General features: G+C 38.7%; 3 protein-coding genes across 5 annotated transcripts; all 3 read left to right on the top strand.

Annotated features, from left to right (window-relative positions):
• The first annotated feature begins 1317 nt into the window (after positions 1–1317).
• LOC137170714 (torsin-1A-like) lies at positions 1318–3447 on the top strand. The gene is made up of 4 exons (XM_067574257.1): positions 1318–1596; positions 1684–1859; positions 2858–2985; positions 3090–3447. Exons 1-4 carry the CDS (start codon positions 1318–1320, stop codon positions 3362–3364), a joined length of 858 nt encoding a protein of 285 aa, XP_067430358.1. The 3' UTR covers positions 3365–3447.
• A 2727-nt stretch (positions 3448–6174) lies between these two features.
• LOC137171092 (torsin-1A-like) lies at positions 6175–10218 on the top strand. The gene is made up of 5 exons (XM_067574844.1): positions 6175–6651; positions 8901–9166; positions 9254–9429; positions 9667–9794; positions 9898–10218. Exons 1-5 carry the CDS (start codon positions 6504–6506, stop codon positions 10143–10145), a joined length of 966 nt encoding a protein of 321 aa, XP_067430945.1. The 5' UTR covers positions 6175–6503; the 3' UTR covers positions 10146–10218.
• A 2095-nt stretch (positions 10219–12313) lies between these two features.
• LOC137171067 (torsin-1A-like) lies at positions 12314–17376 on the top strand. 3 transcript variants are annotated; one of them, XM_067574804.1, is made up of 5 exons: positions 12314–12650; positions 15021–15286; positions 15373–15548; positions 16424–16548; positions 16628–16690. In XM_067574804.1, the coding sequence occupies exons 1-5, from the start codon at positions 12458–12460 to the stop codon at positions 16639–16641; spliced, it is 774 nt and encodes a 257-aa protein (XP_067430905.1). In that variant the 5' UTR covers positions 12314–12457; the 3' UTR covers positions 16642–16690. The 3 variants fall into 3 exon arrangements, with proteins under 3 accessions (XP_067430905.1, XP_067430903.1, XP_067430904.1); XM_067574802.1 differs by having other exon boundaries at positions 12316–12650; positions 16655–17376; XM_067574803.1 differs by lacking the exon at positions 12314–12650 and adding an exon at positions 12875–12956 and having other exon boundaries at positions 16655–17376.
• Positions 17377–17427: the final 51 nt, after the last annotated feature.

Here is a 17427-nt window from a genome sequence, read left to right as displayed (position 1 = left end):
CTGTGGAAGATATCCACTTTATTTGATTGACTTAGCCTGCTGAAGCCTCATGTTATCGTCAGATAAACTTGTGGAGAGACTGTGGATTTTGTCCCACATCACTTACATTGTGAGCACATTTGGAAGAGAACCTCTAATGGTCAGTATGAACAAGAGGAATGATTACAGCGAGTAAAATCTACTTCAATGTACATCTGACTGTTGTTTCAAGACAGAGTTGAATAATTATGAACCTATCGTTTGAGTCGAAGTATTCCCATGCTGGAATATTACATGTTTACTGTGTTGTAATCTGATTAAACACGAATTAATAGAAAGGAATATGAGATCCAATTAAACCACAGATTTTAACATATGGACCCTCCTCTAGAAGTTTAATATTGTTCTTTAGTAATACTTATGTCCATATACATATGCAAACAATCATATTATACACAGTGAACTTTAACATCAATTCAAACAATCTTGTTTGGCAACTTTTTCAATGACAGAGACATGAGGACAACACCTCAGAAAAAGTTGCTCAGCTGGTTTATCTTGCTGCAAGTCACTGACACAAGGAAGCTATTAGTTTGCTGAATCAGTGAGGTGTTTCTGTGTTAAGATTGTTTTACCACGTAAACTCAGCTGTTGTCAGGATTTAGGTGGTTTCAACAATGAAAGCGGCACAAATATATTTGTTGTTACATGTTTTTTTGACGACCAGTGTTCTGGTAAACACGTTTGCTCCGACCAAAATATTTGGCAGAATCACTGAAAATCTGTGGTGGATCTTTAAATCACAAGAAAGTTGTGATTCTGGTTGGATATCCTTCAGTGCAACAGGTGAGGATGTGAGGCATGTAAATGTGAAGATAGTTGGGCTGTGTTTAGTTTGTTTGAACCAAACAAATTACTTTCACATATTGTCTAGAGGATAATTAAAGTGTCATGGCTTAACTGACTATTTACTATCAAAACCAAATTTTAACTGAGGAGAGTAAGACATGTACCGTTCAATTATACTAATTATTCTTCTATATATAATTACCAGTAAATTGATTTCATTGCTAGCAAAAGCACACAATCATCAATCTAGTATTCCAATGACAGCCCATCATATATCTAGTTTCTGAAACTGATTTAAAGTATTAAGTTAGAACTATTCTGTACTCTAAGAACAGAAAAGCTGTAAAGCAAAATGTATGTATTTGATTTTACATTTTGTTTAAATCTCTTTTATTCAAGATTTCTGTCTCTGATCCCCTGGTTGTGTATTGCTCATTTCCTGTCATTCCTTGTTCAATAAAGTTCAAACTATCCTGTTGGCTTTTTGCTATGCACTCTCCAGGTCTCCAGGCTGACCTGGAAAGCAAACTGTTCGGACAGCACATTGCTTCACGCATCATTCTGAAAGTTGTGAATGGATTCATGAACAACGACAACCTGGAGAAGCCCCTGGTGCTCTCTCTGCATGGACGATCAGGCACAGGAAAGAGCTTCATCAGTAGGCTCATAGCTGAAAACATTTACAAAGAGGGAATGGACAGCAGCTTTGTCCATCTTTTCACATATCATTATCACTTCCCGCATTCAAGTCAAATTGATACCTACAAGGTATAATAATAAAGTACAATTCAAACACAGTAACATTGTTCATGTTGGCCTTCTGTATGAATTAAATATGCTGCTGTTTCTCCTCAGTCTCAGTTACAGCAGTGGATCAAAGGAAATGTCACCAACTGTGCACGATCCATGTTCATCTTTGATGAGGTGGACAAGATGCATCCCAGTTTGATTGACGTCATTACGCCGTACCTGGACTACTACAAGAAGCTGGATGGAGTTTCTTATGGGAAAGCCATCTTCATCTTCCTCAGGTGAAAGGATGAACGCATTCTCTGACCAATCAATTCATTCATTCAAACCTTTACACAGGAAGGTGCACTGGTCTGGTCTGTTTCTAGCTTTACAAGCAGGGACGGTTCTAGGGTCAGTGGAGATGCAGAGACTGAGCAAAAAGACTACATGGGAGAGGGAATGGGCTCTGATTTCCATTCTCACTCTGCTTTGCTTCAACCATTGGTTCCTACTCAGCTGGGTGGTACGAAATGCTATACATGTTCAATAGTAAAAGCTTTGGGCTTTAGTGAAAACATTTTGGGGTCAAGACCCGTAAATCCAACCCTGGCACCAGTTTCCAGTTTATGTTTACGAGAGATATAAAGATTCACCAATTCGCATCGGTTCACCGGCGTTCATGATGCAATTGCCCCAGTTAAAAAAGTGTGCACCGGATACAATTTGGGATGAACTTCCGCTGCATGGTTTCTAATATCTTTGCATCGGTAAAATCTGATTTTGCCTTTTTATTTAGAAATGTGACCAATAGTTTGATATTTAGATTGATTTCCTCCCCAAATTGTGTCAAATCGCACTGCATTGCAATAGGGGTTAATCTTATTGTATCGTATCACATTGGAAGATGCTTCATATGTATCTTTAATGTATCGGCTTGTTGGCAATGCATCGAGATGTGTATCACCTCTGCCTCAGTGATGAAGATGCACATCCCTAATGTTGCAATAACAGGTGAAAATCAATGCATTCAGTTCAACATTTTGCACAATTTAAGTGTATATTCTGTGAGATTTACTTAACCAGGACACATTACATCACTAAGCAGTACACTTCGCAGCAGTGTTTCATTTAAGCTAGCATCTACATTTAAAATCAATATAGACATAGTTATTAATAGATAATGCCAGTAACAAACTTTAAAAAAAAAAAATTGTGTCATAATTTCTGATATATGTTAACAGTGCTAACAATCAGAGGCTAATTCTACTATGTTGTCTGTTTTTAACCTTCTCTCCAGCAATGATGGAGCGGAGAGCATCTCACAGACAGCTTTAGATTTCTGGAGAGAAGGAAAAGATCGAGAAGAGATCAAGCTCAATGACCTGGAAACGTCGCTCTCTGAATCAGCTTTTAAGAACAAGGGGAGTGAGTACACTATTTCTTTTTGTCTTGGTCATCACACAAAATATATTTAATAAAACACCTGGATTTTTTTACTACAGAAAACATCTCTTAATCTCTGCCTGTAGGTGGCTTGTGGCAGTCAAGGTTGATTGAGCAGAACCTGGTGGACTTCTTCATCCCGTTTCTGCCTCTGGAGTACAAACACGTTGTTCAGTGTGTCATGGATGACATGAAAGCCAAAGGACTGGAGCCAGACCAGAATGAGGCACGCAAGCTGGCCAGAGATTTGGAATATTTCCCCAAATATGACAGAGTGTTCTCTGTTAGAGGCTGCAAGACAGTAGCAAAGAGGCTGGACTATACTTTCCCCCATCACTATGTGTTTCATGGAAGCATTTGATACAGTCAAAACATCTGCTGGGCAACTACTGGTATTGCACTTGTATGGCTGAAATAATCGGAGACTGAGATGAAACAGTTAGTCAGAAGTGGTCTTACTGCTTTCATTATTGTTGTTTTGTTCAACACAGTCTATATTATTAAAACTGATCACTTTTAAACAGTCCACAGCTCTGTTTTTAGATAACATCACAGATTGAGAAGCACACCCCATTTTTTTCATCTCTTTATTTATAGAAACCGTCACTTACAGCATGTGTAACATTAAGACAATAACAGAGAGCACTAAGCATCATAATGAAATAAAGATAACATGACAGGCATGACTTCACTTTCCGTTGGTTGATACATTCAATATGGCAACAGGACATAGGGTAAAAGTAATAATAAAAATAAATAAAAATAACTGAACAGAAAGGGTAGCCAATAAAATCAGATTTCTTTAAAAAAAATTCTTGGAGCATACTAACTGTATCTGCACATTTCTTATTGTTTATAAGTTGGATAGTAATAATAATATCTTCCACTGTAGCACAACTAAACTGTCTCAGTAATAGTTTCGACCAATGAGCCATTGTTGGATGTTTACATTTTTTAAAATAAAAGACCAAAATGTTACTTTATACATTTTTTTTCTGCTGTACTGAAATCGTAAACCGAACCATGAATTTTGTATACGGTTACACCCCTACTTTTTACAAAGGCCCATAAAGAAAGGTGAATAAATAAGATAATCCTTTAGTCAAAGTCCAAATTCTTTTATTTGACCACATAGAAACCCCCATTTGCAGTGCACAACTGCCCTCTACTGGCAGGAGTGATTTTGATCGTATTAGGCCTACATTACAGTTTTCTTACTTTTTAAAACTTGTTTTTAACAGAAGGGAAAAAACTGTGACTCTATTAAGTACTTTTGCCATGCCTTCTTATGTGACATCTCCCTCATGTTATTTGTATAGTTCATTTAAATTATTTTAGGCATGTGGGCATTGAGCATGGCAAAGCTTGTGGGTGTTGAAATTCCTGTTAAGCTTGGCAGATGTTTTCTTGCAACACTTCCTTCATCAAGGGGCATTCAGACATGGTCAAATTGACCTGCTAGCAGACCCTGGAGCAAAAACGAGTTGGTGGGCCCCAATTAAGCCTACTAAGTATTCCCATGTTGGAATATTACATGGTCCCATGTTTGCTGTCTGATCAAACACAGATTAATGGAAAGAAATATGAGCCATTTCAGCTTAGAGTGACAGATTTTTACACATGGACCCTGTTCTAGATGAGGCCTCATCATCAGGTTGATAAGCCTATCTGATCATGACTCAGTCACTTATTGTGCCAATTTAATGTTGTTCTTTAGTAATGCTTATACTCATATACATAAAGAAAATTACAATCATTCATATTATCAAACAACACACAGAGAAGGGGGCTTTTGAGGCCTCTGAGCCCTCTTGGCAGCATTCAGAGATCTTTAAATACAACTTCTCAGCATTGTTGGCACCTGGTTTAACATCATCTTCTTTGGCAACTTTTGCAATCATACAGCAGTGGTTCCCAAACTTTTTAGACCACGGCGCCCCTTCAAAGGAAATTTTTTTGTCATGGCTGGTCTGACTCCACTGACAGGACGTCTCTCGTCTTGTTTTCATGTATTGGTATACATAAGATAAGAGAGCCACATGACACAGATATGAATTTGGGAATGTATAATACCACAGTGAATGTGCATGGACAATGATGAATATCTGTCTTCCACATTGGTGAAAAGTAAGTACAATTTTGAGGTACTTGTACTTTACTTGAGTATTTCCATTTTTAATGCTACTTTATACTTCCACTCCACTACATTTCAGAGAGAAATATTGTATTTTCTACTCCACTACATTTATTTGACAGCTTAAGTTACTTTTCAGATGAAGATTTGACACAATGGATAATATAACAAGCTTTTAAAATACAACAAGATGAGACCAGTGGTTTCCAACCTTTTTGGCTTTTAACGTCTTACAAAAAGCAGTGTGTAGTTGGGGTTACATTTCAGATGTCTATGAGTTGTTAACAGCTCCACAAAATAGTGATTTTTCCCTCTAAACTTCTCACATGATTTCATTTCAATAAATATTCAAATGACCCAATATTTCAGTTTGTTTTTTCCTCTTTCCTCTCCCATTAATCATCTCACGACCCCTAAGATTTATCTGGTGACCCTTTGGAGGGGTCCAAGCCCTAGGTTGGGAACCACTGGACTATTTAGCTAACTGTATATATAGTAGATGAAACTAGCTCCACCTCCAGCAGCTACAGCAGTAACATGCTGCTTAAACACTGATGCTTCAGTAATAATCTAATATCCTATATAATAACAAACAAGTACTTTTACTTAAATACTTATGTACTTTTTCTTAAGTAGGATTTTTACTTGTAGCCTAGTGGAGTATTTTTACATTGCTGTATTGGTGCTTTTACTCATGTAAAGGATCTGAGTATTTCTTCCACCACTGGTCGTCTACGAGCAGCCAAAACCTGTCCGTTAAACCGTCAGTAGTTTTGTCGGTCAGCTCATATTCAGTCATGTCTGTGTTGAGATGCTTCAGTATTTATTTGAGTTGTTTGTGTGTGTGTGTGTGTGTGTGTGTGTGCGTGTGCGTGTGCGTGTGCGTGTGTGTGTGTGTTTGTGTGTGTGTGTGTGTGTGTGTCAAACCTTTCCATCGCTGCTCTGACGCTCAGATGTTTCTTACCGCTGAGTTCCTGAACCCGGAAGACGCGTTGTGTTACTATGACAACGGGAAACAGTGAGTTGTCATGACAACTTGCATATTAATTAGGGTTGTTAATACAGTGATTTTGAAATGCATTGCTTATTTATTCTGTTTGGATATGTTCGAAAACGAAACATAAACCGTAGTTAATGTAGATGTTGTAGATTCCTTTTAAATTTTATGTGGTTAAACGTTATTAAAAAGGCACAATAGACGAGCAATAATCTACCCACAACTTTCATAACACAGAAGGGACCACGCCTCACGAAAAGTTGGTCGGCCAGGTTTCCTTGCTGGGAGTTCCCGACACAACAGAGCTATTAGTTAGTGAGGAGTTTCAGTGTTGAGATTGTTTTTACCACGAATTGGGTTGTTTCAACGATGAAAGCGGTGCAAGTATATCTGTTGTTACACGTTCTTTTGACGACCAGTGTCTTGGTAAACACGTTTGATCCGATGGAAATCTTTCTCAGAATCTTCAATGTCCATGAAAGTTGTAATTCCAAATGGATATCCTTCAATGCAGCAGGTGAGGATCTGAGTCATGTAAATAAGAAGACGGCTGCGCTGTGTTAATAGTTAGTTTGAACCAAACATCTGTAATTATTTAGCCTACTTTTACGTCTTTTCTAAAAAGTATAATTAAGCTAGACAGCAGCTAATTCCCGAGCGCTATTTAGCCACAATAACAGAGACATGTAGCCTATTACTGTTAGACTGCTGTACAGAGTCCCAACAGGCTTTCTGTTGCTGATTCATCAGCTTAAACAAACATCTGTGAAAAAGACCATCATATATGAACGGGATGTTGAAGTTAAATCCAGGATGTTTATTCAGTGCCAATTGAAGTGACATATGACTGGAGAGATGTGTGGTTATTCTGTAATAGAGACATATAAACACATAAAAAACATGAGGAGGTACAGTGTGTTAAATTAACTAAGTATAGTTTTAATACTTGCATAAAGTAATAGGCAAACTACTAATACAAAAGTGCTTGAACGTTTGTGAACCTCCATAAAATTTTTTTTATTTCTACATAAGTATGACCTAAAACGTGATCAGATTTTCACACGAGTCCTAAAACTACATAAAGAGAACCCAATTTAAAACAGACAAAAACATTAAACTTGTTGATTTATTTATCGAGGAAAATTATCAAATCTTACATATTTGTGTGAGGCAAAAGTATGTGAACCCTTGCTTTCAGTGACTGGTGTGTAACTTCAACTAAACATATCCGCTAACTGTTTATCAGCCCTACACATCGAGGAATTTTAGCCCTTTCCTCCTTACAGAGCAGTATCAACTCAGGGATGTCTCTGGGTTTCCTTGCATGAACTGCCGGCATCAGGTCCTCCCACAGCAATTCTACAGGATTAAGGGGCTTCAAGGGGCTGTTCTTTCAATAAATTCAACATCACCAAGGTCAGGACTTTGACTTGGCCATTCCAAAACATTAACTTTCTTCTGCTTTAACCATTCTTTGGTAGAACGACTTGTGTGTTTATGGTCGTTTTCTTGCTGCATGACCCACTTTCTGTTGAGCCTCAGTTCATGGACATTTTCCTGTAGACTTTGCTGGTACTTGTCAGAATTCACAGTTCCATCAATGATTGCAAGCCACCCTGGTCCAGAGGCAGCAAAGCAGGCCCGAACAATGACACCATGTTTCACAGATGGGATAAGGTTCTTCAACTGGAATGCAGCCTTTGCTCGTCTCCAAACATAACGCCTCTCATTTGTTGGGCCTCAAATGCAACGTGTATGACAAAGGCAGGCCTGCATGCAGTCATAAAGCCTAACTGAAACCTGTAGGGACTTTAATAACCTGATAACAAAGAAATTGCACCAAGTCAAACAAAATGAGTCCAAATAGACTTCGGTTCCCACCGTTCTTTGCTCAACTGACACTCAAATGCGAAATCCGGCAGATTCAAACTCTCATCTCCCATTGGATGAGACCCGCCGGAAACCGCAAGGGGTCCCGCTTCTCATCTGTGACATCACCAAGAGTACAAACACCTGAGACACTCCCAAAACTATACACTTCCAGCTTTTCATACAGCTACCATAGGAAGTACCACCGTACGTGCATTAACTCTAATTAGGCTGCACAATCTCTTGCTGGACGAGTAGAGATTCTTTGTTCAACTGAGCACCTTATTGGACCTGAAGAAGAAGATAGCTATGCAACCCAGCACTCTCACCCTTCCCTGCAGAAGTGAAGGAGAAGGATAACTACGCTTTTTTTCAACTGAGTCGACTCCACTGTTTTTTTCCAACCCAGCAGAGGATCAGCCACCATGAGACCCAGAGACAGAACGAGAAGACGGCCCCGTCATCATCCAAGACCCGAGGAACTGAGCCAGACCCGAAAGACGGACTGAAACACAGATAGCGAAGACCCAGATTTCTCTTCTTTAAATAAGGCAGGGCCTCCCAGACTCACACCTGAATGTCATCCCATTGATTGAAACACCCAACTCCAATTTCCCCTTCAAATGAATTGATAATCCTAGATGCTTTAACCACGCACCAATATGTCACATTGGATCAATTTCCTCAATAAATGAATGAACAAGTGTAAGGTTTTTTGTCTGATTTGTTTAAATGATGTCTCTTTATCTAGTTTTAGGACTTGCATGAAAATCTGACCACGTTTTAGGTCATATTTATGACCCAAAATGAACCTCTGGCTGTGTATTGTTCATTTCTTGTCATTGCTTGTTCAATTAAGTTCAAACTATTCTGTTGATTTTACTATGCACTCTCTAGGACTCAGCACTGACCTGAAGAGCAAACTGGTCGGACAACACATTGCGTCACACATCATCCTGAAAGCTGTGAATGGATTCATGAGAAACGACAGCCCGGAGAAGCCCCTGGTGCTCTCTCTGCACGGACCGACAGGCACAGGGAAGAGCTTTGTCAGTAGGCTCATAGCTAAAAACATTTACAAGGAGGGAATGGACAGCAGCTTTGTCCATGTTTTCATATCTACACATCACTTCCCACATAAAAGTCAAATTGATACCTACAAGGTATGATAATAAAGTACGATTCAAACACAGTGACATAGATCTGTTTGGTCTTCTGTATGCATTAAATATGCTGCTGTTTCTCATCAGACTCAGTTAAAACAGTGGATCAAAGGCAACGTAACCAACTGTGCACGATCCATGTTCGTCTTTGATGAGGTGGACAAGATGCATCCTGGCTTGATTGACAGCATTAAGCCGTACCTGGACTACTACAACAAAGTAGACGGAGTTTCTTATCGGGAAGCCATCTTCATCTTCCTCAGGTGAAAGGATTTTCTGACCAATCAATTAATTCATTCAAACATTTTACAGGAAGGTGCACTGGTCTGGTCTGTTTCTACAGTTTGCAACAATGTTTCATTGCAGTTAACATCTTAATTTAAAATCAGTACAAGCCTAGTTATTAATAAACTCTTTTTAATTTCTGATAAATGTTATCAGTGGTAACAATCAGAGGCTAATTCTGATAATAATATATCTGTTTTTAACCTTCTTTCTAGCAATGCGGGAGGGGAGAGCATCACACAGACAGCTTTAGATTTCTGGAAAGAAGGACGAAATCGAGAAGAGATAGAGCTCCAAGACCTGGAAACATCGCTCTCTGAATCAGCATTTAACAAGAAGGAGGGTGAGCAGACTACTTCTTTTTGTCTTTGTCATTGCTCAAAATAAATTTCACGAAACACCTGGATTTTTTAGTACATGAAATATCTCTTAATCTCTGCTTGTAGGTGGTTTGGGGCATTCAAGCTTGATTGACCAGAACATGGTGGATTTCTTCATCCCGTTTCTGCCTCTGGAATATCAACACATTGTTCAGTGTGTCATGGCTGAGATGAAAGCCAAAAAACTGGAGCCAGACCAGGATGTGGCAAATGAGGTTGCCAGAGATTTGCACTATTTCCCCAAATTTGAGAGAGTGTTCTCTGTCAGAGGCTGCAAGACTGTAGCGAGTAGGCTGCACTTCTACACAAAGTAATAATTATGCACTTAAGAAAAGAAAAAAAGACTGTAAGATAGACAATAAAGGGGACGCCATGCTGACATCATAATCAGGATTATTTAAAGGTTTGATTTATTTATTTATTTATTTTGAAACTGGTCTTAATGTTTACTTGTATTTGGTGAAGTACTTTGATGGTCACATTTTTATGAAATGTGTGATATAAAAGAAAGGTTTTATGTACAGTATATAGTTTTGATGTGTATGTATATATATAAACATCAAAACTATGAAATAGCACATATGGAATCATGTTGTAAACAAAAACATCTTTACAAACCAAAATATGTTTCATACATTAGAAATTAAAGTAGCCACTGTTCACCTTGATGACAACTTTGCACACTAATGGTAATATTTTAACTGGCTTCATGAGGTAGTCACCTGGAATGGTTTTAGATTAACAGGTGTGCTTTGTCAAAAGTTAATTGGTGGAATTTCTTGCCTTTTTAACGCGTTTGAGACCATCAGTTGTATTGTGCCGAGGTAGATTCAAAAGTTAAGATGGTCTTGGTCTTTCGGTCATCTGCAATTTTCTTGTCGAATTCTTCGTTGAGTTTGAACTTGATCCTTGCAGTCTTGAAAGTACTCTGAGACTTCATTGAAATGGACCCAGCATCATTCACGCTGATTGCAGCAAATAGCCCTATTCAATTACTGTAGTAATCCATATTATGGCAAGAACCACTCAACTAAGTAAAGAGAAATGAATGTCCATCATTACTTTAAGACATGAAGGTCAAACCAGAACATTTCAAGAAGTCTGAAAGTTTCTTCAAGTGCAGTCGCAAAAACCATCAAACGCTATGATGAAAGTGTCTCTCATGAGGACCGCCCCAGCAAAGGAAGACCAAGAGTTACCTCTGCTGCAAAGAATAAGTTCAGTAGAGTTACCAGCAGGTCAAGTTACTTGAAAATTGTAATTAATTACTGATCACACATTACCCCTTGTAAAAGTAATTACATCACTTATTACTCAAAAGTGCAATTTTTTTTTTTTATTATGCAAAACTAACACGTTACATTACTGTTACACTACGTTACACTGTTGCCGACTTATTCAGAATCCAAGGCACACTTAACCAAGATGGCTAAACCACCTGGTTTGCGCTTAGTGGGACCAACATTTATATTTCAACAGAACAATGACTCAAAACACACCCCCAGGCTTTGTGAGGGCTGTTTGACCAACAAGGAGAGTGATGTAATGCTGCATCAGATGACCTGGTCTCCACAGTCACCTGACCTAAACCCATTTGAGATGGTTTGGGATGAGTTGGACCACGGAGTGAAGGAAAAGCAGTGAACAAGAGCACAGCATATGTGGGAAGTCCTTCTAGACTGTTGGAAAAGCATTCCAGCTGTCATCAAGGCAAAAGGTGGCTGCTTTGAAGAATCTAAAATATGAAACATTTTTTGGTTTGATAAACACTTTTTTGTTCACTACATACATTCATATGTGTTATTTTATAGTTTTGATGTCTTCTGTATTGTTCTACAATGTAGAAAATAGTCAAAATAAAGAAAAACCCTTGAATGAATAGGTATGTCCAAACCTTTGACTGGTACTGTATATTTATATGTATATACATTTCACTTAAGTTGCAGTGCTCCAGTTATAATTGCCATAATTTCCCATAATATTTACAACAGTAAATAACGTGGGCCTCAGTGATGAGCTACCCAAACTGCACGGACAAGCTGATGAAACCATATTAATCTGTTACCTAATCTAAATCTGTTACCTAGTGTAAATGATTTAAGATATTATCATTCTACAGGTAGCTGGTTAACTGGAAAGATTCCTCCATTTCAAATGTATGATATAACTGTTGTGTGTTTTTTTTAACAGATAATATGTACATTGTGTCTATATTGTGAGAATTTGAGTTACATTTTCTTCTGCATCCTCCCAGGATTAAACTCTCCCGTAAAACTGTCAGAGTAAAGTGTCTCTACAATTCATTGTGCACATATTGTAATTTAATAATATTGGAGATTACACTCTGCAAATGCTGTTTTAATTTTCACATGAAACAAAAACAGTCAGTGATTGAGTGGCTGCAAGCTTGATGAGATCTGATGACATTTTATTAAAACGGGATCAGATCTGATGCAAATATTTCTGACTTCCTGTATGCTGCTGCCTGATCCCTTTCACTTTCAAGTTCTTCATACATTCGTGCTTGTAAATCGAGGCGTAATTCATCTCCAACAAGCCTGTAGTTATAGTTAGTAGTGCTGCATTATTATTGTTTTACCGCATAAAAGCTACTGATGATGATTTCATGGTTTCGACGATGAAAGCGGCACACATATATTTGCTTTTACACGTTTTATCGACGGTCAGTGTGCTGGTAAATGCATTTGATCCGATCACAACAACAGTGGTCATCGGTGTCGCCGCTTTTTTCTGGGGGACGTTTTACCATCATTTCCATGAAAATTGCGATCCGAGATGGATAGCTTACAATGCAACAGGTGAGCACATGCAGAGTGTCAATGTCAAGACAGGTTGTAATTTTGTTGTAACACAACTCGAGGAACAAACACTTGTTAATTATTTACATTAACCCGACATCTGGACAATGAAAGTGCTGTGGCTTCAGTGTTTTATTCAAAATGTGAAACCGAAACCTAACTGGGAGGGAAGTCTCTGCAGTCTCCCTTCAACAATAAACGACCTTTAGTCACACTTTTTAGATCAGGATTTCAGTCACATGCAGGGTTTTCCACTCAGTCGCCATGAAAGTTGCAAACTGAAATGGATAGCTTTCAGTGGAACAGGTGAGCATGTACAGTGTGTAAATATTAGAACAATTGCCCTGTGTTTGCAGAGTTTTGTTGTGACATAAGTCCACGAGCAAACACTTGTAATTATTTATTACTTAACGTGCCATCTGGACTATGAAAATGCCGTGACTTCAGTGTTTTATTTTTTTAATCGTCAAAACCGAAACGTTTTTCTATTTCTGCATAACTATAACCAAAAACGTGATCAGATTTTCACACAAGCCCTAAAACTAGATAAAGGGAACCCAATTAAACAAATGAGACAAAAACATTAAACTTATTCATTTATTTATTATAGGAAATTATCCAATCTTACATAGCCTATTTGTATGAGGTAAAAGTATGTGAACCCTTTCACTAACTGGTGTGACCCTCTTTTGTAGCAATAACTTCAACTAAACATTTCCATTAACTGTTTATCAGCCCTGCACATCGGCTTGAAGGAATTTTATCCATTTCCTCCTTATAGAACAGTCTCAACTCAGGGATGTTGGTGGGTTTCCTGCATGAACTGTCCACTTTAGGTCCTTCCACAGCATGTCTATAGCATTATGGTCAGGACTTTGACTCGGCCATTCCAAAACATTAACTTCCTTCTGCTTTAACCATTCTTTGGCAGAACGACTTGTGTGCTGTGTGCTTTCTGTTGAGCTTAAGTTCACGGACGGATACCGCGACATTTTCCTGTAGAATTTGCTGGTACAAGTGAGAATTCATAGTTCCATCAACGATTGCAAGCCATCCTGGTCCAGAGGCAGGAAAACAGGCCCAAACAATGACACCATGTTTCACAGATGGGATAAGGTTCTTATGCTGGAAGGCAGGGTTTGCTCGTCGTAAAACATACCGCTTCTCATTCAAGCCAAAAAGTTCAATTTTGGTCTCATTCTTCCACAGAATATTTTTCTAATAGCCTTCTGGCTCGTCCACATGGTCTTGAGTAGACTCACAGATCAGTCTCTAAACACTTCACTCATAGAGACTGAGGACAATCTCCCAGCTTCCATTGCTAAAACTGGATGAAAACAATTAGAGAGTATAAAAAAACTTGCATTGCAGAACCAATCTCAAGTCTTTAGGGTGGCCCTTCATATTGGGGCGGTGACATGGAGTTCACTATGGAGGAGTATGGGGGGAGTGCATCATTTCTAGTAAGGTGTGTCCTTGACAAAATCTTAGGGGCGTAGGTTTATTCTCGCCACAGCGCATTTAGAAATCCCCAGACTTTGGTAGGCGGACATCTCCGACGTCTGGTATCACAGACTAGGTCTTGAGCAAACAGTAGATGGGCAGCATTTTTTTTTTGGAGAGAAGTGGCTTTCTCCTTGAAGCCCTGCCATGCATACCATTGATGTTCATTGTTGTCCTGATGGTGGAATCATGAACATTGACAGCAGCCACGAGAGGCCTTTAGTTTCCAAGATATTACACCAGGGCCCTTTGTGACCTCCTGGACTATTACATGCCTTGCTCTTGGTGTGATCTTTGTTGGTTGACCACGATATGCCTACATGATATGCCTGACAGTCAGTTGGTGGAGTCCAAAATTTTGAGAAATGGTTTTGTAACCCTTTCCAGCCTGGTGAGCAACAACAGCTCTTCTTCTAAGGTCCTCGGAAATCTCCTTTATTAAAGCCATAACACAGTTCTACAGACCTGTGTTATGAAGTTCAGACTTTAGTAGTAAAGACCCAGATTTCTCTTCTTTAAATAAGGCAGGGCCTCTGAGACTCACCCCTCATTCAAATGAATTGATAATCCTAGAAGTTTACATACTTTTGCCACACACAAATATGTAACATTGGATCATTTTCCTCAATAAATGAATGAACAAGTGAAAGGCTTTTTGTCTCATTTGTTTAGTTGATGTCTCTTAATCTAGTTTTAGGACTTGCATGAAAATCTGATCACATTTTATGTCATATTTATGACCCAAAATGTTCCTGTGATGTATGATTCCTGTCTTGGAATCCCTGGCTGTGTATTGTTCAGTTCTTGACATTGCTTATTCAACAAAGTTCAAACTATCCTGTTGGCTTTTTTCTATGTGCTCTCTAGTACTCCAGGGTGACCTGGAAAGCAAAGTCATTGGACAGCATGTTGCATCACCCATCATCCTGAAAGCTGTGAATGGATTCATGAGCATCGACAACCCGAAGAAGTCCCTGGTGCTCTTCCTGCATGGACCGACAGGCACAGGAAAGACCTTCGTCAGTAAGCTCATAGCTGAAAACATTTACAAGGAGGGAATGAACAGCAGATTTGTCCATGTTTTCATATCTACACTTCACTTCCCACATTCAAGTCAAACTGATACCTACAAGGTATAATAATAAGTACAATTCAAACACAGTGACATTGTTCCGTTTGGCCTTCTGTATGAATTAAATATGCTACCATTTCTCCTCAGACTCAGTTAAAACAGTGGATCAAAGGCAATGTAACCAACTGCGCACAATCTATGTTCATCTTTGATGAGGTGGACAAGATGCATCCCGACTTGATTGACAGCATTAAGCCGTACCTGGACTACTACTACAAAGTGGACGAAGTTTCTTATGGGAAAGCCATCTTCATCTTCCTCAGGTAAAATTATGAACACATTCTCTGACCAATCAATTCATTAATTCATTCAAACTTTTATACAGGAAGGTGCACTGGTCTGGTCTGTTTCTAGCCTTACAAGCAGGAGCGGTTCTAGGGTCAATGGAGATCCAAGGACTGAGCAAAAAGACTACATGGAGGAGGGAATGGGCTGTAATTTCCATTCCGTCTCTGCTTTGCTCCAATCATTCTGTTTAAAACACATTGGTTCCTACTCAGCTGTGATCTGGGTAGTACAAAATGCCACACATGTTCAACAGTAAAAGATTCAGGGCTTTAGTGAAAACATTTGGATCTTAAAGGCGCAGTATGTAGGACTAGAATGTATGGTGGCTGCGGAAAACATGAAAGGCCTTCTCTAGAGCCAGTATTTGGTTTGTCCGTTCTGTGCTACTCTAGAAACATGGTGATGCAACATGGCAGGCTCAGTGAAAGAGGATCCGCTCCCTATATAGATATAAAGGGCTCATCCAAGGTAATGAAAACGGTAATTATACACTAATTAAAACATACTCATGAATATTATATTCCATTTCTGCCAACTCCATCCCGCTTGATGCCACTAAATTCTACACACTGCACCTTTAAGACCTGTAAGTCCAACCCCAGCACCACCTATGTTTACAAGTATGTTGCAATAAGGGGGGCAATCAGTGCATTCAATTCAACATTTTGCACAGTTAAAATGTATATGTATATTTAAAATGAATACAAGCCTAGTTATTAATAGAAAACACCAGTAACAAACTCTTTTTTACAAAATAATGTTGTATTATTGTAATTTCTGATAAATGTTAACAGTGGTAACAATCAGAGGCTAATTCTAATATGTTGTCTGTTTTTAACCTTCTCTCCAGCAATGACGGAGCGGAGAGCATCACACAAACAGCTTTAGATTTCTGGAATGCAGGACGAGATCGAAAAGAGATCGAGCTCAAAGACCTGGAAACATCGCTCTCTGAATCAGCATTTAACATCAAGAGTGAGTAGACTACTTCTTTTTGTCTTGGTCAACACAGAAAAATAGATTTGATGAACCACTTAGATTTTTTTTACTACAGAAAATATCTCTTAAAATCTGCCTGTAGGTGGTTTGTGGCGTTCAAGCTTTACTGAGAACCTGGTGGACTTCTTCATCCCATTTCTGCCTCTGGAGTACCAACACGTTGTTCAATGTGCCAGGGCTCAGATGAAAGCCAGAGGACTGGAGCCAGACCAGGATGTGGCAGACGAGGTGGCTGGAGATTTGGACTATTTCCCCAAATTTGAGAGAGTGTTCTCTGTCAGAGGCTGCAAGACTGTAGAGAGTAGATTGCACTTCTACATAAAGTAATAATTATGCACTGTGTGCACTTAAAAAAAGAAAAACACTGTAAGCCAGACAATAGACGGGATGCCACGCTGACATCATTATCAGGATTTTTTAAAGGTTTAGTTTATTTTTATTATATCCAAACTTTTGATTGGTACTGTATATTTATATTTATATACATTTCACTTAAGTTGCAGTGCTCCAGTTATAATTGCCATAATTTCCCATAATATTTACAACCATGAAACCATATTAATCTGTTACCTAATCTAAATCTGTTGCCTAGTATAAATGATTTAAGATATTATCATTCTACAGGTAGCTGGTTAACTGGAATGATCCCTCTATTTCAAATGTATGATATAACTTTTGTGTGTTTTTTAACAGATAATATGTACATTGTGTCTATATTGTGAGAATTTGAGTTACATTTTCTCCTGCATCCTCCCAGGATTAAACTCTCCTGTAAGACTGTCAGAGTAAAGTGTCTCTACAATCCATTGTGCACATATCGTACTTTAATTGTTAATAATGTAAATCACTGTTAGA

This window comes from Thunnus thynnus, chromosome 19 (genome assembly GCF_963924715.1).
Source record: "Thunnus thynnus chromosome 19, fThuThy2.1, whole genome shotgun sequence".
Taxonomy (NCBI): Eukaryota; Metazoa; Chordata; class Actinopteri; order Scombriformes; family Scombridae; genus Thunnus; species Thunnus thynnus.
Note: the sequence above shows the minus strand (reverse complement) of the source record. Positions and strands in the feature narration are given on the sequence as shown.